This window comes from Anomaloglossus baeobatrachus, chromosome 6 (assembly GCF_048569485.1).
Source record: "Anomaloglossus baeobatrachus isolate aAnoBae1 chromosome 6, aAnoBae1.hap1, whole genome shotgun sequence".
NCBI lineage: Eukaryota > Metazoa > Chordata > Amphibia > Anura > Aromobatidae > Anomaloglossus > Anomaloglossus baeobatrachus.
The window spans coordinates 147,272,664-147,295,780 of NC_134358.1; the positions used below are offsets into that span (position 1 = coordinate 147,272,664).

Here is a 23,117-nt window from a genome sequence, read left to right on the forward strand (position 1 = left end):
AACGACACGGCAAGAAATGATCTACCAACTATTTGTGAAGACTTTGAAATTCTGGGGAAGAAAATTAAGGAACGGAACGTACAGGTTGTTTTCTCATCAATCCTCCCAGTCGATGGCCATGGTGTCAGAAGATGGAATAGGATACTAGATTTGAACAACTGGCTACGACGGTGGTGCAGGCAGCAAGGATTTGGATTCTTGGACCATGGAGTGAATTACCTCTACGATGGACTTCTCGCAAGAGACGGGATACACCTCACAAAACCTGGGAAACACACGTTCGCCAGAAGGCTTGCCACACTCATCAGGAGGGCTTTAAACTAGAAGAAGAGGGGATGGGAGAAAAAACAGCAGACAAGAACATGCAACAGAAGGACAAACTAATCAAGGATACTAGATGCTGTAAAGAGGACCCAAGACAGGGTAATCAGAAGGAAGCTAAGAAAAGGGGAGCAAAAAGTCTTTCCTGCATGCTGACCAATGCAAGAAGCCTGACCAATAAGATGGAGGAACTGGAGCTGGTAATGTATGAGGAGAAATACGACATAGTAGGAATAACTGAGACATGGTTAGATGATAGTTATGACTGGGCGGCTAACCTGCAAGGATATGAATTGTTTAGGAGGGATCGTAAAAAAAGGAAAGGGGGTGGAGTCTGTCTATATATAAAGTCCAGTTTAAAGCCCAGACTAAGAGAAGACATTCAAGAGGGAAATGAAGAGGTGGAGTCTCTATGGGTGGAGATACAAGGAGGGAAAACTAATAAAATCCTCATAGGGGTTTGTTATAAGCCACCAAATATAACAGAAACTACTGAAAATATATTATTGAAACAAATAGACAAAGCAGCAAATCACAATGAGGTGATTATTATGGGGGACTTCAATTACCCCGATATAGACTGGGAAACTGAAACCTGCGTATCTCAGAAAGGAAACCGGTTTCTGTCAGTAACTAAGGATAATTATCTGTCCCAACTTGTGCCAGGCTCAACTAGAGGGGCAGCCCTTCTGGACTTAATTTTAAGCAACAGGCCAGATAGAATAACAGACGTACGAGTGGATGGGCACCTAGGGAATAGTGACCACAATATAATACAATTCCACTTGTCCTTTAGTAAGGTGCCTTGGAGGGGGGTTACAAAAACGCTGAATTTCAGCAAAGCAAAGTTTGATCAGCTTAGAGAAGACCTTCGCCAAATTGATTGGGACAATGTCCTCAAAAATGGGAGCACAGAAAATAAGTGGGAAATTTTTAAATCGGTATTAAACACCCACTGCGGGCTAGCCATACCATACAGAAATAAAAGGGCTAGGAACAGGAGAAAACCAATGTGGCTAAATAAGGATGTAAAAGGGGCAATGAATAATAAGAAAAAGGCATTTAAAAAGCTAAAACAAGAAGGCAGCGAGGAAGCATTAAAAATATATAGAGAAAAAAATAAAATGTGTAAAAAACAAATATATTTAGCAAAAGTAGAAACTGAGAGACTCATTGCTAAGGAAAGCAAAGCAAATCCCAAACTATTCTTTAATTATATAAACAGAAAAAAGATTAAAATTGATGGTGTTGGCCCTTTAAAGAATAATGAGGGTAAAAACATAGAAAGCGATGTGGGAAAAGCAAATGTTTTAAATACTTTTTTCTCAACTGTGTTCACACAGGAAAAGCATATGCCAGGGGAAATGCAGAGTGATCATGTAAATGCCCCATTAAGTATGACCTGCCTAACCCAGGAAGAAGTGCAGAACCGACTTAGTAACATTAAAATTGACAAATCACCAGGCCCTGATGGCATTCACCCTCGGGTATTAAGGGAGTTAAGTAACGTGATAGACAGGCCTCTATTCCTTTTATTTAAAGACTCTATAGAAACTGGGTCTGTTCCACTGGATTGGCGGCTAGCAAATGTGGTACCAATATTCAAAAAAGGGTGCAAAAGGGAACCTGGAAACTATAGGCCGGTAAGCTTAACATCTGTTGTGGGTAAAATGTTTGAAGGGTTTTTAAGGGATACTATTATGGAATGTCTCAATGTTAATAACTGTTTAACTCCATATCAACATGGATTTATGAAGGATCGCTCCTGTCAAACAAACCTGATCAGCTTCTATGAGGATGTAAGCTCTCACATGGACCGAGGAGAATCATTGGATGTCATTTATCTCGACTTCGGTAAAGCATTTGACACTGTCCCACATAAAAGACTGCTAAGTAAAATGAGAAAGCTTGGGCTCGGGGAAAATGTGTGTAGATGGGTAGGTAGCTGGCTTAGTGGTAGAAAAAAAAGAGTGGTTATTAATGGTGCATACTCAGATTGGGCCAGGGTTACTAGTGGGGTGCCACAGGGGTCTGTATTGGGCCCCCTACTATTTAATATATTTATTAATGATCTGGTGGATGGTTTACAGAGTAAAATATCAGTATTTGCAGATGATACAAAACTATGTAAGGTAGTTAACACAAAGGAGGACAGTTTGCAACTACAGATGGATTTGTGTAAATTGGAGAATTGGGCTGAAAAATGGCAAATGAGGTTTAACACAGATAAGTGTAAGGTTATGCACATGGGAAGTAGAAACAGATGCTACGATTACTTACTAAATGGGAAACTGCTGGGGAAATCAGACATGGAAAAAGACTTAGGCATCTTAGTGAATAAGAATCTAAATTGGAGTGCCCAGTGTCAGGCAGCAGCCACCAAAGCAAATAGGGTGATGGGATGCATTAGAAGAGGTCTGGGGGCACGAGATGAAAACATCATTCTCCCTCTGTACAAATCACTAGTCAGACCACACTTGGAGTATTGTGTGCAATTTTGGGCGCCGGTGCTGAAGAAAGACATTACTGAACTTGAAAGGGTTCAGAGGCGGGCTACTAAAATAATAAATGGAATGGGTGCATTACAATACACGGAAAGGTTATCAAAATTAGGTCTATTTACTCTAGAAAAGAGAAGACTTAGGGGAGACCTAATAAATATGTACAAATATATCAGAGGGCCATATAGAGATCTCTCCCATGATCTGTTTGTACCAAGGACTATGACAAGAACAAGGGGGCATTCTTTTCGATTGGAGGAAAGAAAATTCCTACATCAGCATAGAAGAGGGTTCTTCACGGTAAGAGCAGTGAGGCTCTGGAACTCTCTTCCTGAGGAAGTGGTGATGGCCAACTCACTGAATGAATTTAAGAGAGGAATGGATGCATTTCTTGTTAGCAAAAGTATAGAAGGTTATAAATAGCATAATCTTACAGGTAGATAGAAGAGCGACCTAGATTATTAGAGGAATGGGGGGGCTGCAATACCAAGACAGGTTATTAAACTTGGGGTTAGTTAGTTAGGAAAAACAAAGGCTTAGGGGGATCTAATCACAATGTATAAATATATGAGGGGACAGTACAGAGACCTTTCCAAAGATCTCTTTACACCTAGGCCTGCGACTGGAACAGGGGGCATCCGCTAAGTCTTGAGGAAAGAATGTTTAATCATAATCACAGATGAGGATTCTTTACTGTACGAGCAGTGAGACTATGGAGCTCTCTGCCGTATGATGTTGTAATGAGGGATTCACTAGTAAAATTTAAGCAGAGCCTGAACGCATTTCTTAAAAAATATAATATTACCAGTTATGTATATTAGATTTTATGACAGGGTGTTGATCCAGGGAACTAGTCTGATTGCCGTATGTGGAGTCAGGAAGGAATTTTTTTCCCCATTGGAGCTTATTTGACACATTGGGGTTTTTTTGCCTTCCTCTGGATCAACATGTTAGGCTACGGGTTGAACTAGATAGACTTAGAGTCTCCCTTCAACCTTAAAAACTATGAAGCCTTAGTGACAGCTTGAGATTTATAATTATTCCTGAACAATAGTTAAGTACACAATGTTAAATGGATACACCCTTATTTACAATATTGTTCTTCATATACTGCCTTTAAACTATACCACAAAACTGTAAATCTACTGATGAAGAACATAAAATTTATAAAAATGTCAAAATCAATATGCCAACTTTTCCAATAATTTTAATAATACTCTTGACTATATTTACAGGTTGATAAACTTTTAGAGAAAAAAGTAGATTCTCACCCATGATATTGTTTACTTTTGAACTGACCTGCAATCTGGCCTCTGTGAGTTTGCAGAAGGATCATTGGTTTTAATGTTTTTCGTCTGCAGAATAGAACATGGTGCATCCTTTGATGTAAGATGATATACACGCTGGATAACCACACGCATGCAGGCATCTTTCCAACCTGAGGCCCCCTGGGTTTCCACTATATCCAGAAGAGAATCATTTACAGTGATGTTTGAAGTGAATTCCTTGCCTTGAATACTGACAGGAGCTCGACAATTGTTGCCGATATCTGAAATCTGGAAAATCAATTCTAAGTCAGTTTTTTATAGGATTAGTAGACGTCACGGAAAATTCTTCCTGATAAAACTACCAGTATTTGACATACTTTCTACAGCAAAATCATCAACTGATTAGAGTACTAACTGCAAAATTGTATGATGGAAGATTATTGATAATATGCAGAAGCCAAGTAGCAGAATTGAAATGCCATTATTTCCTTGACCTTCTTACCACTAAGCTTTACTCAACATTACTAATGTGTTTTTAAAGGGAATCTGTCACCAGGTTTTTCTACCTCATCTGAGAAATGCATAATGTAGTAAAAGAGACCCTGATTCCAACGATGTATCACTTAGTCTACTGGGTGCAGTTGTCACACAATCAGAAATCTTAGGTGTAGCATATAGTAGAGCTGAGATAGCTAACGCTCTCCGTGTACCTTGTATATTAATAAAGAGCTGCTTATAAAAAGGAGACGTGCTTGGACCAGGGCTCACATTCACTGTACTCTTGGCAGTGATTATTTCCTTGTGAAAAACATCCCTGAATTCAGTGTTTTAGCCACTACATAAGATTGCATATGGACATGCAACACAGCTCTGCATTAGGCCATTTTCACATTTCTAACTTTCACCGTTTAGCGTACGGACCAGTCGATTGTCTCCTGATCCAATCTAAGCAAGCTCATTGATTGGCTATAGTCTACACAACCCTGTTAAAATGCCAGATGGGCTTATCATACTGTGTATAGGAGAGCTGTGGGCCCATTATACTGTACCTATGTGCCTATGATACTCTGTACGCTGCAGCAGCGCCAACAGCAGCATGCCCTGAAGCGGCAGATGGATCTACTAGCGGAGGCAATCTGTGGCAGGGGGAGCATCCCATCCCCAAGTCCACGTAATGACTCACACATACGGAAAGTGGTTAGACTAGCCATACAAAAGATTGCCACTGGAATAGTCCACCCCAGCCCAGATAGTGGAGTAGGTTGTTATGGACCGATTCATGCACTCACTTCCCAGGCGGGTGCAGTCCCGTGTTGCCCAGGGAGATCCCCCGAATGCTGATGACCTAGTGGGCTTGATAGAACGGTGTCAGATGATCAACAGGTCTGTGGGCAAGCAGGGGGTCATAGCATCCCCATATTGCGGTTCCCAAAAAGGGATGACTCCCAGAGGAAGGATACTTGAGCCTCAAATGAGGACATACAAAGTCCAAAGGGGAGGTGGAGGGATTGTCAAAAAAGTCTTAACTAATGGTGTAATTTGTTGGAAATGCAACCACCGAGCTGATGGATTGCAGTATGGGCCGGTGCTGTTCATAATATACATATCCTGCCTGCAGGGTGGACTCTTAACCCAGAGAATGGCTGCAAGAATGACCATAAAAGGAGTACCAATGATAGGACTGTTGGATTAGGAAAGTTTGGTGCCCCTAATGATGGCCACATTCTGTCATCAACTGATTCCCAGAATATGGTGGGTGTCTGCTGTATCCACGGAGGCACTAAGGACTTGTAACGTTGTGGGCGGAGAACAGGAGACAGGGATCTCCTAGACTGGCCCTCAGGCTAGGAGGCCCTAGCTGTTACTACTCCCAGAGATATGGCTAATGCTGATGATGTCTGGGCCGCCTTCTTTGCCCTGCTCTTGACCAGCCCTGATCTTATATCCCACAGCCCCTGGGGAACACAGGGGCAGGAGTGATAAAGCCAAGAGAAAAAGGTGAACAGGGGAAACCAAATCTCTGTCTCACGGCACACACATACAAAAGAGCTAAGGGAGGAAAGTAAAAGCAGGGAATAAACAACAATACAACAGGAGAACTCCACAACACCTCCACACACAAAGTAATACAATTTGACACGCCCAGCTTCAGGGCCTTAGGTGATACTCTGAACCGGGCCGGACTAGCCCGGAGATGTCAGCGGTGGCAGGACCAGACTCCGTGACCCTGGCAGTGTCTTTCTTTTTTTTTTTTTAATTCTTTATTTAACAAGGAATCATATACATATAAGGCACAAAATTCTCGGATCTAACGATTCATTTGCACTCATAAAATGCACCAAACAAGACAGGTATAACAAATGCATTACATTCTCATAAAGGCCGCTCAGACGTATGATCTGTCTTGATTTCGAAGAATATGAAAAATTACACAATTATTTTTTTTATTTACAAGATTCTATAGATTGAAGAGATGAAAAGACAAAACAGAAAGGCAGAAAGACAGAAGAAGTAGCTTGCGAGGACAGAATTGAGAAACAAAGTAGGCTGTGTTAGTTAAGTGATAGGAGAAGAGGGTGAAAAAGAAGAGGAAAAGGAAAAAGAAGGTCAGATATTGGGAAGAGGGGAGAGGGAAAGGGGAGGGGGGGCTTGTCTCTAGTTCACCTCTCAACTTAAGCCGATACGTCTCGGTTTGTTGGAAATCCATCCACTCTCTCCAAGTTGCCCAGAATTTAATGTAACTGGCGGTGTCTTTCTATAAAGAGGATGATGATTACATTTACAATAGAATAAAGTTTGTGACGCCACCTGTGGTTTTGCGGCCATGTGGGCCGCCGCTGCACTGCAAGTTCCCCGGGGCAGATGTTGATGACGTAGCTGAGCTGAGGTCATATTGCTCCCCACAGGTGGAGCAGGACCCCGGACAACCGTTGAATTATCAAAAGTCTACGATGATAGGGGGAGACGCGGAAGGAATGGAGAAGACACCAGGGGCTTTGCAACAACAGTCCTTTACTTACTGCACCAGTTCCAAGTTGACAGCCAGCTTAGTCCTCCCACGGTATGCTGGGATTCCTGTTGATGGGCCTCCGCCGATCCCGGGCAGGTCAAAGGTCAATACCAGTGCACCCTTCAGATGTGTCTTTCCTGGTCGTCTCAAGTGCGCTGACTATCGCCCTCCTGTCCCGCGCCTCCACACACAGTGCCCTGAGCCAGGGGCTGCAGACCTTCAAAGGGTTTTCTGCCTGCTTGGCTCTTTGATCCTCAAAACACAGGAAAGCCCATTAATTTTTTTTTTCTTTTTAAAGAGGCCCTTTGCACACTACGACATTGCAAGCCAATGCTGCGATGCCAAGCGCGATAGTCCCCGCCCCCGTTGCAGCTGTGATATCATGGTGATAGCTGCCGTAGCGAACATTATTGCTACAGCAGCTTCACATGCACTCACCTGCCCTGCGACGTCGCTCTGGCCGGCGAACCACCTCCTTCCAAGGGGGCAGGTCGTGTGGCGTCATAGCGACGTCACACGGCAGGCAGCCAATAGAAGCGGAGGAGCGGAGATGAGCAGGACGTAAACATCCCACCCACCTCCTTCCTTCCGCATAGCCGGCCAGGACGCAGGTTGGAGATGTTCCTCGCTCCTGCGGCTTCACACACAGCGATGTATGCTGCCGCAGGAACGAGGAACAACATCGTAACATCGGTCTTTCCCAATTCATGGAAATGACCGACGCTACACCGATGATACGATTACGACGCTTTTGTGATCGTTAATCGTATCAAAAATGCTTTACACACTACGATGTCGAGAGCAACGTGCGTCACTTTCAATTTGAGCCCAGCGACATCGCACCTGCGATGTCATAGTGTGCAAAGGGCCCCTAAGTCTTTAAAAAAAATTAAAAAAAAAAATGCGTGGGCTGCCGCCGTATTTTGATTGCCAGTCAGGTAAAACCAGACAGCTGGAGGCTGGGATACTCAGCATGGTAAGGCCCAAGCATTCTGAGCCCCCCACGCTAAAAACCGCAGCCCGCAGCCACCCCTGGAAATGGCGCATAGTTTCTTAGCGCCATTTCCAAGCGTTGTACCCGGCTCGTCCAGTGGCCCTGATGGCAGTGGCACGCTGGGTAATAAAAGGGTTAATACCAGCTTTGTATTCTCAGCTGGTACTATTCTGTTCCGTAATAATGGACCGTGACTCAAAAGTCAATGGGTCCGCGAAATGCCTGGAAGCCACATGGAAGCACTTCCTCTTGGTTTAGTTAGCATGACCAAAAGTGCCGGTGAGTTGGGTGCCCCTGCAGTCTGTGTCCCGCTTCCGTGCCAGCCCCGAGGCTGCTCGCACTGCAGCGTGTCAGCATCTCAGTGATGAGCGCTGACATCAGGAGTGCAGCAGACTTCATCACCCAGGTAATGTACCTAGCTAACCTCCTAGCTGGTCATGCTCTGTAGTGACCTGGGCTGACCTCATGATGTTAGCTCAGGTCACTGCACTGCTCTCCCAGCCAATGGGGAATGTTCTGTTCCTCATTGACTGGGACAGTGAGTATGGATCATCGTCAGACCCCCCTATTGGATTACGCCGGACCCGAATTTGTTTCTTAAAATAAATTTGTGAAAGAGGGAATGTGTTGGGGAGTGTTTTTTCAAATAAAAATTTGTTTGTCATTTTTTTTGTTTTTTCTTTTTTAATTACTGATTGGGTTAGTGATGTCGGCTATTTGATAGACGCCGTGAAATCAATAAACTCTGGGCTTCATGTCAGGTGACATTACACATCTGGTATCAACCCCATATATTACCCCGTTTGCCACAGCACAAGGGCAACAACATGAGGCAGGTAAAGTCCTGGGACTGTTGCATCTAATAGATGCGGCAATTCCGGCCAGCTGCAGGCTGATATTTTTAGGCTGGCTATTTTTTTTTTTAATTTATTGTACTGTACGATATAGACCCACCCACCGGCGGCTGTGATTGGTTGCAGTCAGACAACTGTCCCTCAGCGTGGGGGCGCATCTGACTGTAACCAATCACAGATGGGGGGAGGAGTGAACACGTATGAGCCTAATGAGCGGCCGGCTCAGGAAGATTAAAGAACCGCGAGAGCAGTGTAACAGCCGTGTAGGTGATCGGTGAGTATGAAGCGCTTGCTCCTACCCCTTTGCCCCAGATTTTGTTCCCCATAGACTTTATATGGGGACCAGCATCTGGCCAGATACCCTGGACTGCATGTAACGCTACATGGATGACATACGGACCGTATATGCAACGGAACGGATGCGGTTATCACACGGATGCATCCATGAAAAAACAAGACCGTTTTTCGCAGACCACAAAACCAGAACGGTCGTGTGAATGAGCCCTAATGACAATATTTATTAACTATATTCCTTATTTTACAGAACCCCCCCGCCCTATCCCATAACACAATTGAATTTAATCTATGGCTCCATCTGTATACTATTACTAGCTATTGATGTTTACAGCAGTCAAGGTTTACATAAGGGGTGCTTCACACACAGCGAGCTCGCTGCCGAGATCGCTGCTGAGTCACGCTTTTTGTGACGCAGCAGTGACCTCATTAGCGATCTCGCTGTGTGTGACACTGAGCAGCGATCTGGCCCCTGCTGCGAGATCGCTGCTCGTTACACACAGCCCTGGTTCGTTTTCTTCAAAGGCGCTCTCCCGCTGTGACACACAGATCGCTGTGTGTGACAGCGAGAGAGCGACAAATGAAGCGAGCAGGGAGCAGGAGCCGGCGTCTGGCAGCTGCGGAGGCTGGTAACTAAGATAAACATCGGGTAACCAAGGTGGTTACCCGATATTTACCTTAGTTACCAGCCTCCGCAGCTCTCACGCTGCCTGTGCTGCCGGCTCCGGCTCTCTACACATGTAGCTGCTGTACACATCAGGTTAATTAACCCGATGTGTACTGTAGTTAGGAGAGCAAGGAGCCAGCGCTCAGTGTGCGCGGCTCCCTGCTCCCTGCACACACAGCTAAGCAGTGTGCGCTGGTAACTAATGTAAACATCGGGTAACCATACCAAGGTGGTTACCCGATATTTACCTTAGTTACCAGCCTCCGCAGCTCTCACGCTGCCTGTGCTGCCGGCTCCGGCTCTCTACACATGTAGCTGCTGTACACATCAGGTTAATTAACCCGATGTGTACTGTAGTTAGGAGAGCAAGGAGCCAGCGCTCAGTGTGCGCGGCTCCCTGCTCCCTGCACACACAGCTAAGCAGTGTGCGCTGGTAACTAATGTAAACATCGGGTAACCATACCCGATGTTTACCTTAGTTACCAGTGTCCGCAGCTTCCAGACGCCGGCTCCGTGCAAGCGCAGGGTCGCTTGCACGTCGCTGCTGGCTGGGGGCTGTTCACTGGTCGCTGGTGAGATCTGCCTGTTTGACAGCTCACTAGCGACCATGTAGCGATGCAGCAGCGATCCTGACCAGGTCAGATCGCTGGTCGGATCGCTGCTGCATCGCTAAAGTGTGAAGGTACCCTTAGTCTATGTTTACAACAGTCAATGTTTACAAAAAACTGCATAGCACTTTCTGCTGAAACTGATTTTTTGATTATACTGTGTGTTATTTCAGTGTATGTATTTTTTTAAGGCACATAGCATTTTATATACCACTTCAGATGTTATAATAATTATCTAACATCATCAGTTTTGATTATATTTACATATGTTGAGGGATTGAACCTATATCTCTGCATTTAATTGTCAGGTGATATAGGGTTCTCACTGTCTGGGTCATATCTTACCCTTTGGGTTAACTCCCGTTTGACATGCTTTTGCATTCGGACTAGGACAATTAGGTGTATATAATCAAGAAATCTTTACAAATTGTATTGTAAACCCCCATATTCCCATACCAGCTGCACTTTAGAACAGCATGAGGTTAGCAGTCGGGAAGCTTTTAGCTCAAAGATTTCTATATAGACTTTGTCTGCACAAATACAAGTATGCACCATATAAGTATGATGCATTGAATTAGGCCAGAGATATTATTATGAAGCACTTGGTAATCTATCATCACTTCTCTGCCATCATCTAATCACCATGTCTATCTTCCCACAGGTATGTTAACCCCTTCAGCCCCCAGCCTGTTTTCACCTTAAAGACCCGGCCATTTTATAGATTTCTGACCAGTGTCACTTTGACAGGTTATAACTCTGGAACGCTTCAACGGATCCTGGCGATTCTGAGATTGTTTTTTCGTGACATATTGTACTTCATGTCAATGGTAAATTTAGGCCGATATTTTTTGCGTTTATGTGTGAAAATGTTGGAAATTTGGCGAAAATTTTGAAAATTTTCGCAATTTTCAAAATTTGAAATTTTATGCCCATAAATCTGTGAGATATGTCACACAAAATAGTTACTATATAACATTTCCCACTTGTCTACTTTATACCAGCGCAATTTTCAAAACAATTTTTTTTTCCGTTAGGAAGTTAGAAGGGTTTAAAGTTCATCAGCAATTTTTCATTTTTCCAACAAAATTTACAAAAAAAATTTTTTAGGTACCACATCACATTTGGAGTGACTTTGAGAGACCTAGGTGACAGAAAATACCCAAAAGTGACCCCATTCTAAAATCTGCACCCCTCACACTGCTCAAAACTACATCCAAAAAGTTTATTAACCCTTTAGGAGCTTTATAGCAACCAAAGCAATGTGGAAGGAAAAAAATGAAAATGTTACTTTTTTACACAAAAATGTTACTTTAGCCATAAAATTTAGCATTTTCACAAGGGTATCAGGAAAAATGCACCAAAAAATTAATTGTGCAATTTCTCCTGAGTACACCGATATCTCATATGTGGAGGAAATCAATTGTATGGGCGCACAGCACGGCTCGGAAGAGAAGGAGCATCATTTGAATTTTTGAAAGCAAAATTGTCTGGAATAATTAGCAGATGCGATGTTGCGTTTGGAGACCCCTTGAGGTGCCTAAACAATGGAGCTCCCCCACAAGTGACCCCATTTTGGAAACTAGACCCCTCATGGAATTTATCTAGATGTTTATTGAGCACTTTGAACCTCAGGGGGCTTCACAAAAGTTAATTACTTTGAGCCGTGAAAATAATAAAAAAAAAATTACCACGAAATTCTTACTTCAACCAGGTAGCTTTTTTTTCACAAGGGTATCAGGAAAAATTGCAACATAAAATGTATTGTGCATTTTCTCATGAGTACACAGATACCTCATATGTGGTGGAAATCAAATGTTTGGGCGCACAGCAGGGCTCGGAAGGCAAGGAGCAACATTTGACTTTTCAAACGCAAAAGTGTCTGGAATCGTTAGTGGATGCCATGTTGTGTTTGGAGACCCCCTGAGGTGCCTAAACAATGGAGCTCCCCCACAAGTGACCCCATTTTGGAAACTAGACCCCTCATTGAATTTATCTAGATGTTTACTGAACACTTTCAACCCCTGGAGGCTTCACAAAAGTTTAGAATGTTCAGCCGTGAAAATATATATATTTTTTTTTTACCATGAAATTGTTATTTCAACCAGGTAGCTTTTTTTTCCCACAAGGGTAACAGGAAAAAATGCACCACAAAATGTATTGTGCAATTTCTCCTGAGTACACAGATACCTCATATGTGGTGGAAAGTAATTGTCTGGGCACACGGCGGGGCTCAGAAGAGAAGGAACGCCATTTCACATCAAAATTGGTTGGAATTATTAGCGTACGCCATGTTGCGTATGGAGACCCCCTGAGGTGCCTAAACAATGGAGCTCCCCCACAAGTGATCTCATTTTGGAAACTAGACCCCCATGGCATAAATCTATATGGGTAATGAGCACTTTGAACGCTCACGTGCTTCATACATTGAGGCATAAAAACAAAAAAGTACTTTTTTTTCCACAAAAATGTTATTTTAGGCTCAATTTTTTAATTTTTACAGGGGTATCAGGATAAAATGGACCACAAAATTTGTTCTGAGTACGCTGATACCTCATATGTGGCAGAAAACCACTGTTTGGGCGCACAGCAGAGCTCCAGAGGGAAGGAGCGTCATTTGACTTTTTAAATGGAAAATTAGCTGGAATCGTTAGCCGCACCATGCTGCGTTTGGAGATCCCCCTGATGTGCCCAAACAGTGGAGCTCCCCCACATGTGACCCCATGTTGGAAACTAGACCCCCCCCCCCATACAAAGAAGTATTAGTTTGGCAAAATAAAAAATACAGACGTCAGTAAAAAAAAAATATATATATATATATATATATATATATATATATATATAAAAGCGCCTGCAACTGACACTAAGGCAAGTGCCACACGTGAGAGCAATGCACAAATCTCGCATCACCCGACACAGCCGCACACTCCTGTCTGGAAGAGAGCGACCGTGCCGGATGATGCGGTGTGAGGCTTGTGCATTGCTCTCATGTGTGACACTCGGCTGACCCTTACAATATTCAGTAAAAAATACTGTAGTTGACGATTACTACAGTATAATTTTACTGGCCCTACACTAAGTTTATTTGTATTTCTTTCTTAGTTTACATAAAAAAAATTAGGACGAACGCACGGATGTGCTGCAAAAAGGGGGGGACTAGGTGGGATGGAAAAAAGATGGATGGAGGATAGAAGAGGGCGCAACGGATGCAGGAGCAGCGGAGGATGGGAGAGGGGGTGCGGCGGAGGATGGGATAGGGGGCGCGGCGGAGGATGGGAGAGGGGGCGCGGCGGATGGAGGAGCGGCGGAGGAAGGGGGGGGCGAGGGGAAGGGTGGAAGGGGAGTGGGAGGTGAGATTGGGGATAGCTACCTTACAGAGTGGATCTAGGCAGCAGGATTGCAGCAGATCTGGGAGGGGGGAGAGGGGGCAGAGAATTAAGGGGATGGGAGAGAGCAGGCAGCAGATCAGGGAGGGGGCAGAGGCTGATGGGGGAGTGAGGTGGCAGATGCAGGGGCGCAGAGGCTGATGGGGGAGTGAGGTGGCAGATGCAGGGGCGCAGAGGCTGATGGGGGAGTGAGGTGGCAGATGCAGGGGCGCAGCGGCAGATGGGGAGAGTGCGGCGGCTGATGGGGAGAGTGCGGCGGCTGATGGGGAGAGTGCGGCGGCTGATGCAGGGGCGGTGGAGCGGCTGATGGGGAGAGTGCAGCGGCTGATGCAGGGGCGGTGGAGCGGCTGATGGGGAGAGTGCGGCGGCTGATGGGGAGAGTGCGGCGCCTGATGCAGGGGCGGTGGAGCGGCTGATGGGGAGAATGCAGCGGCCTATGCAGGGGCGGTGGAGCGGCTGATGGGGAGAGTGCAGTGGCTGATGGGGAGAGTGCAGCGGCAGATGCAGGGGCGGTGGAGCGGCTGATGGGGAGAGTGCAGTGGCTGATGGGGAGAGTGCAGCGGCAGATGCAGGGGCGGTGGAGCGGCTGATGGGGAGAGTGCAGTGGCTGATGGGGAGAGTGCAGTGGCTGATGGGAGAGTGCAGCGGCAGATGCAGGGGCGGTGGAGCGGCAGATGCAGGGGCGGTGGAGCGGCAGATGCAGGGGCGGTAGAGCGGCAGATGCAGGGGCGGTGGAACGGCAGATGCAGGGGCGGCGCAGCGGCAGATACAAGCAGGCAGCAGAAAGAAAGCAGCGGCATCAGATGCAGGGGGGGGGGCGCAGCGGTAGAGCAGCGGCGTCAGATGCAGGGGGGGCGCAGCGCGAGAGCAGCGGCATCAGATACCCCCATGCATCTGACGCCGCTGCTCTCCTCCCGCTGCGCCACCCCCTGCATCTGAAGCCGCTGCTGCACCCCCTGCATGTGACGCCGGGAAAGTAGCGGCGTCACATGCAGGAGCACAGCGGGAGAGCAGGGGAGAAGCACATGGAGCAGGGCAGCGGTGGATCGGGGGCTGTGACTCACAGATGGGCGCCCGCAGGGATCGCTCTCCTCAGATTCCACGGAGGGTGAAGCTAAGGAGAGCGATCTCCTACAGCGAGCTCACCCGGTCCCAGATGCACGGTGCTGCTAGGAGAGATCGGTCACAAGGGCAATCTCTCCAATCAGAGCTGGGGGCTGGTGCAGTAAAGCTCACTGAGCTCCAGCCAATGGCCAGTGCTGCAGCTGCACTGACGTAGCTGGATTTCAATACTTCAGCCATTTTCAATGGCTGAAACATAACACTGGCTGTGATTGGCTGAGTGGCGTTCGTCAGCCAATCACAGCCTCCGTAGGCCCGGGAAGGAGACACCACCCCCCTCCTGAGGTCAGGTACAAGTCCTCTCCTTCCCGAATCTACAGTTTTTTAAAACCGATGGCGGTGCCCGGTGCTCTGGTGCCGCGATTCCGCCATGACGGATGTATCCGTCATGGGTCTTTAAGTACCAGGGCACCATGACGGCTAGATCCGTCAAAGGTCGTGAAGGGGTTAATTCATCCACCCTACTTTCCCATGAACTGAACTGATCTCCCCTTCTCTCTGCTATGTGTGCTAATACATGGTATGTTAATTCATCCACCCTACTTTCCCATGAACTGAACTGATCTCCCCTTCTCTCTGCTGTGTGTGTTAATACATAGTATGTTAATTCATACACCCTACTTTACCAATATATCTAAACTGTTCTCTCTTTGCTTCAATATCTCCCTGGCATGCTCCAGCATCTCATGACCCCCCCCATTCCCCACCTTCCTTTTATGACCTTTGTTTACTCTGCCTATGTGATGCTGCATCTGGCTTCTTTGATTGAGTGATCAAGAGGTTCTTGTTGCACCCCACCCCTTCACAGCTGAAGGGGTGGGGTGCAACGTGTATACTTATACATATACAAGTACAACTGTACTTGTATATGTATATATTTGGGCAACTAAAAGTCTGCACAAGACTTTTTCTGCACCAATACAAGTATACAAGTACCATATAAGTATGATGCATTGAATTAGGCCAGAAATGGGCCGGAAGTGACAGGAAGGTAACTGGATACATAGTCATTGTAAACAATGTTTGTGTTTACCTTCACTTTCACTCCTATAATACTTCACTTTCTACTGCCCCCTCTGATCCCTAAACCCAGTAATGAATTATTCATCTCTCCCACTATCCTCCCCACCCATCTCACCTTCCCCTCAGATATTTTCCTCCACATTTCACCCAGTGTCTCCAGACACACACGACCATCTCATCGCCTCTCCTGCTCCCACTTACTAACACTCTCACTGCTTATCCTCACTGCTGGGGATATCTCTCCTAATCCTGGTCCTCCTCACCACATCCCTATTGTCACTTCAAACCCTCATCCACAACCTATCACAAATTTCCGCAACCTCTCTAACCTCATACCCATCCACCCAGCCACCGCTCCCCCAGTCCCATTAAACAGGAGCTCTATGGAACGCTCGCTCTGTCTGCAACCAACTATTCTACATTCATGATCTTTTCATTACTAATAAACTTTCCTTCCTCGCCATCACTGAAACCTGGCTCACCCCCTCTGACTCAGCCTCTCCTGCTGCACTTTCTTATGGCGGTCTCCAACTCTCACACGCCCCAGCAACAAGCATGGTGGAGGAGTTGGTTTGCACCTGTCCGACCAATGCTCCTTTACACAAATTCCACTATCACCCTCTGTTACGCTCCCATCTTTTGAGGTGCACTCCGTACGCATCTACGCCCCCTCCAACCTTGAACCTTCAACTGGCTGTCATTTTCCGCCCTCCAGGGCCAACCACTGCCTTTTTTGACCATTTCACCACCTGGCTACTACACTTCCTTTCCACAGACATCCCCATCATCATCATGGGTGATTTCAATATCCCCATCGAGACTTCCCACTCATCTGTCTCCAAACTTCTAACACTGGCCTCCTCCTTCGGCCTCACCCAATGGTCTTCTGCAGCTACTCAAAAAAATGGCCACATGCTGAACCTCATCTTCACTCACCTCTGTTCCCTATCTAACGGCTCTAACTCACCTCTCCCCCTGTCTGACCACAACCTACTCACATTCTCTTCCTTCTCATCTCCAAGTACGCAACCCCCCTCCCACAAACTTTCACACCCTCGCAGAAATATCAAACACCTTGATTTACACGCACTTTCTCAGTCCCTTCTCCCTCTCACAGACATTGCATTTCTACACGATTCAGATGCTGCTGCAACTATATACAATACTACAAATCTCTGCAGCTCTCGAATCAGCTGCCCCCCTCACACACACCAAAACCCGCACAATCAACAGGCAACCCTGGCACATGAGTCAGACTAAAGAACTGGAAAAAAGGAAGCCGCGGAGACACCATCACGTGTTTCTCAACGCTGCCAGAAAACTAGCCAGGTCTTTCACCGGGAAGGAACAACCACAGGAAGGGCAGTCTCCAGTCAAGGAGACCACCTATACCAAACATGGTATCCATCCACAGACAGCCGTTTCGGGGTATTTGCCCCTCATCAGTGTGGAGTACGTGGATGGATACCATGTTTGGTATAGGTGGTCTCCTTGACTGGAGACTGCCCTTCCCGTGGTTGTTCCATCACGGTGAAAGACCTGGCTAAATTTCTGGCAGCGTTGAGAAACACGTGATGGTGTCTCCGCGGCTTTCTTATTTGCATATTACCCAGGGAGCGTTGCTCTAGAATCACTGCGTTGAGAAACATGTGATGGTGTCTCCGCAGTGGATATGTTGATCTCCCTAAGGTCAACAATGCTTGCTTAAGTAGACTAAAGAACTGAGACTGGCTTCCAGAATTGCTGAGCGCAGATGGAAGAAGTCTCATTCCACTGAGCACTTCATTGCATATAAAGAGTCCCTCACCACTTTCAAGTCCACACTCACTGCTGCAAAACAAACCTACTTCTCATCCCTCATATCCTCTCTCTCACAACCCTAAACAGCTATTCAACACTTTGAATTCTCTCCTCCGTCCTCCAGCACCACCTCCCTCTCCTCTCATCTCAGCTGAAGACTTTGCCTCTTTCTTCAAGCAGAAAATTGACAAACATCAGAGCAAGCTTTGGCCCACAATCACCACGGCCCCTCATCATAGCTACTCAGCCCTTTTACTCCAAATCCAGCTTCTCCACCATGACAGAAAATCTTTCAACTCTACTCTCAAGATCACATCTAACCACCTGTGCACTGGACCTGCTCCCATCGCACCTTATCCCCAACATCACCGCAGTTCTCATCCCAGCCCTAACCCATCTCTTCAACCTATCAGTAACAAGTGGTGTATTCCCCTCATAATTTAAACATGCCTCCATTACATCCATCCTCAAAAAGCCCTCCCTTGACCCATCCTCTGTATCAAACTATCGCCCTATATCCCTTCTCTCCTATGCCTCAAAACTACTGGAACAGCATGTCCATCTTGAACTGTCCTCATACCTCTCCTCCTGCTCCCTCTTTGACCAGCTACAATCTGGCTTCCGACCACATCACTCTACTGAAACTGCCCTAACCAAAGTTACCAATGATCTACTAACCGCCAAAGCCAAGCGACACTACTCTATCCTCCTCCTCCTGGACGTGTCCTTTGCCTTCGACACAGTAGACCATTCCCTCCTACTACAGATTCTCTCATCTCTGGGCATCACAGACTTAGCCCTATCTTGGATCTCCTCATACCTAACCGACCGAACTTTCAGCGTCTGCCATTCTCACACCACTTCCTCATCTCGTCCCCTATCTGTCGGTGTCCCCCAGGGCTCAGTTCTTGGACCCCAGCTGTTCTCCATCTACACCTTTAACCTGAGACAGCTCATAGAGTCCCACGGCTTTCAGTATCATCTCTATGCCGATGACTCACAGATCTACCTTTCTGGACCTGACATTACCTCTTTACTAACCAAAATTCCACAATATCTGTCTGCTACTTCATCCTTTGTCTCTGCGCGATTCGTAACACTTAACATGGACAAAACAGAGTTCATTGTCTTTCCTCCTCCTCACTCATCTCCTCCAAAAAGCCATTCCATCAAACTTGATGGTTGCTCACTCTCCCCAGTCTCACAAGCTCGTTGCCTTGGAGTAACCCTCGACTTTGTTCTATCCTTCAAGCCACACATCCAAGCCCTCTTCACCTCATGCAGACTACAACTCAAAAATATCTCCTGGATCCGTGCTTTCCTTAACCAAGAATCAGCAAAAACATTGGTGCATGTCCTCATCATCTCCCGCCTCGACTACTGCAACCTCCTGCTCTCTGGCCTCCTTTCCAACACTCTTGCACCCCTACAAATCTATCCTAAACTCTGTGGCCCGCTTAATCCACCTCTCCCCTCGCTATTCCCCAGCCTCGCCACTCTGCCAATCCCTTCACTGGCTTCCCATCACCCAACGACTCCAGTTCAAAACATTAACCAAGACATACAAAGCCATCCACAACCTGTCTCCTCCCTACATCTGTGACCTAGTCTACCGGTACCTACCTGCACGCAACCTCAGATCCTCACAAGATCTCCTCCTCTGCTCCTCTCTTATCTCCTCTTCCCACAATCGTGTACAAGATTTCTCACGTGCCTCCCGCATACTCTGGAACGCTCTACCTCAGCATATCAGACTCTCCCCTACCATGGAAAGCTTCAAGCGGAACCTCAAGAGCCACCTCTTCCAACAAGCCTACAACCTACAATAGCCTTCAGTCCAGTACACCACTGCGCAACCAGCTCTGTCCTCACCTATTGTACCATCACCCATTCCCTATAGACCGTGAGCCCTCGCGGTCAGGGTCCTCTCTCCTCCTATACCAGTCTGCTTTGTACTGTTAATGATTGTTGTACGTATACCCTCTTTCACTTGTAAAGCGCCATGGAATAAATGGCGCTATAATAATAAATAATAATATATTATTTTAAACAAGAACATGAGAAATAATGCAGTGAATTTGATCTGTTTAGAATCTAAAAAGGAAAAATTAACAATTTAAATCATGAAGCGTTCTACACTGTATATGAACGGAAAAGCTAAGTTTGGCAGTTACTTATGATAATGCTAAAACGTTTTAATTTTAGTGGACACCCTAAGAAAGCTCCATGCTGTAGTGCTCATCTTGTAATTTTGTAAAGCTGGCTATAGAGATGAGATTGAACACTAGCATTCAAAAAACAGTTGTCTGGCAGTAATTTCAGCCAAAAAATTAAACAAGTACATAACATGCAAAATTAAAATTGTGAGCCACAGAAAAATATTAATTTGTCACTTATCTGTAACCAACAGTCATTATGCACAATGTATTTATCTGTGATACTAGCATGCAAAAGTGCCATTTGAGAAAGCCAGTTTCCATCTTTTGTCTATAACAAGCTTAAACCTGGAAAAATAGTCCAGCATTTTTTTTTTTCAATCTTATTGAAACCTTTCAGAGAACAATGGTGTTAAGTTTCTCCTGATCCCTTCTATTTTTAGCTGGCAAGGCAAAGATAAATAAGGGTTTATGGTTTCTGGTCACATACTGCAGATAGAGTACTGAGGGAAAGTCCTACAACCAGACAAACACAGGATGTTAAGCTGGGTTTACACACTGCAACATCGCAAACGACATCGCTGTAACGTCACCGGTTTTGTGACGTTACAGCGACCTCCCCAGCGACATTGCAGTGTGTGAAACCTATCAGCGACCTGGCCCCTGCTGTGAAGTTGTGATCGCTACAAATCGTTCAGGACCATTCCTAGGTCCTTTGTTTCCCGCTGTGCAGCATGCATCGCTAGCAAGTTTCAGTATGTAAAGGGGACTTTACAGCGACTCCGCGGCTCTGTCTGTGTAGCGTCCTGATTAGCGGTCACCGGTGAAGGATTCACCGGTGACCGCTAATCCCCCGAGTGACTGAAGTGTCCCCCCCTCTCTCATACTCACCGATCCCTGATCACCGGCGCTGCACGGCGTTCACTCTGCTCCAGCGGCTTTTCCTTTTTTAAAAAAGCCAGCAGCTCATTAAACAATCTCGTATTCCCTGCTTTTACCCGCCCACCGGCAAATATGATTGGTTGCAGTGAGACACGCCCACACGCTGAGTGACAGCTGTGTCACTGCACCCAATCACAGCAGCCGGTGGGCGTGTCTATACTGTGCAGTAAAAAAAATAAATAAATAATTAAAAAATCCGGTGTGAGGTCCCCCCCAATTTTAATACCAGCCAGATAAAGCCATACGGCTAAAGGCTGGTATTCTCAGGATGGGGAGCTCCACGTTATGGGGAGCCCCCCAGCCTAACAATATCAGCCAGCAGACGCCCAGAATTGCCGCATACATTAGATGCGACAGTTCTGGGACTGTACCCGGCTCTTCCCGATTTGCCCTGGTGCGTTGGCAAATCAGGGTAATAAAAAGTTATTGGCAGCCCATAGCTGCCAATAAGTCCTAGATTAATCATGTCAGGCGTCTCCCCGAGATACCTTCCATGATTAATCTGTAAATTACAGTTAAAAAACACACACCCGAAAAAATCCTTTATTAGAAATTAAAAACACAAACACATTCCCTCATTACCAATTTATTACCCACAACAAAGCCCTCCTTGTCCGGCGTAATCCACGGTCCTCCAGCGTGGCATCCAGCTCTGCTGCATGCAGGTGACAGGAGCAGCAGAAGACACAGCCGCTCCTGTCACCTGCACGCAGCTAATGAAGAGAGCCGTGTGATCGGCTGAGCTGTCACTGAGGTTACCTGGATCCAGCGGTGGATGCAGCGGTGGCCGCGGGTAACCTCAGTGACAGCTCAGCTGATCGCGCTACTCACCGCCGCTCCGGTCAGCTCCACGCAGCAAATGAGGTGAGTAGCGCGATCAGCTGAGCTGTCACTGAGGTTACCCGCGGCCACCGCTGGATCCACCGCTGGATCCAGGTAACCTCAGTGACAGCTCAGCCGATCACACGGCTCTCTTCATTAGCTGCGTGCAGGTGACAGGAGCGGCTGTGTCTTCTGCTGCTCCTGTCACCTGCATGCAGCAGAGCTGGATGCCACGCTGGAGGACCGTGGATTACGCCGGACAAGGAGGGCTTTGTTGTGGGTAATAAATTGGTAATGAGGGAATGTGTTTGTGTTTTTAATTTCTAATAAAGGATTTTTTCGTGTGTGTGTGTTTATTTACTGTCACTTACAGATTAATCATGGAAGGAATCTCGGGGAGACGCCTGACATGATTAATCTAGGACTTATTGGCAGCTATGGGCTGCCAATAACGCCTTATTACCCTGATTTGCCAACGCACCAGGGCAAATCGGGAAGAGCCGGGTACAGTCCCAGAACTGTCGCATCCTAATACTGAGAATGAACAACTAATTGCGTCTCACTTCACTGTGTATTTAATCTGGGACACAGCTGACCACTTGCCACCATTCATATTGGAGTTTGACATGACACAAGTCAGGTATTGATAATGTTTTTAACTTCAGTAGGTTAGGGACTGTCTCAGATGGGTACACCTTGGCGAGGTGAGACAGCTTTTTACCTTTTTGCAAAAATGTATACACTAAGTACCCTGTTATTAAGCACTTGCAATTTATTTATTTATAGTCAGGGTATTTTTCATGCAATTTTCTCTTTGGTTTTTTTCTAGTCTTAAGGCTGCAATTCACATGCTTAATGTTGCATGTTTACTGAATATTGTTTCAGCTCAGTTTTTTTGTGTTTTTTGCATGTTATCTTGCTTTTTTGCAAGTTGGGGGCGCAGCCCTCCTAATACTGAGAATGAACAACTAATTGCGTCTCACTTCACTGTGTATTTAATCTGGGACACAGCTGACCACTTGCCACCATTCATATTGGAGTTTGACATGACACAAGTCAGGTATTGATAATGTTTTTAACTTCAGTAGGTTAGGGACTGTCTCAGATGGGTACACCTTGGCGAGGTGAGACAGCTTTTTACCTTTTTGCAAAAATGTATACACTAAGTACCCTGTTATTAAGCACTTGCAATTTATTTATTTATAGTCAGGGTATTTTTCATGCAATTTTCTCTTTGGTTTTTTCAATAACTCCTTATTACCCTGATTTGCCAACGCACCAGGGCTAATCGGGAAGAGCCGGGTACAGTCCCAGAACTGTCGCATCTAATGTATGCGGCAATTCTGGGCGGC

The 23,117-nt window shown here is 46.1% G+C and overlaps 1 protein-coding gene across 1 annotated transcript in view; it reads right to left on the bottom strand.

Moving 5' to 3' along the window:
• Nucleotides 1-23,117, bottom strand: part of SPIDR (scaffold protein involved in DNA repair) — a 667,795-nt gene that overhangs the window by 312,019 nt on the left and 332,659 nt on the right. Inside the window, exon 10 of the mRNA XM_075353290.1 lies at nucleotides 4,122-4,378. Coding sequence (XP_075209405.1) covers nucleotides 4,122-4,378 — 257 coding nt within the window. The remainder of the gene's footprint in view (nucleotides 1-4,121; nucleotides 4,379-23,117) is intronic.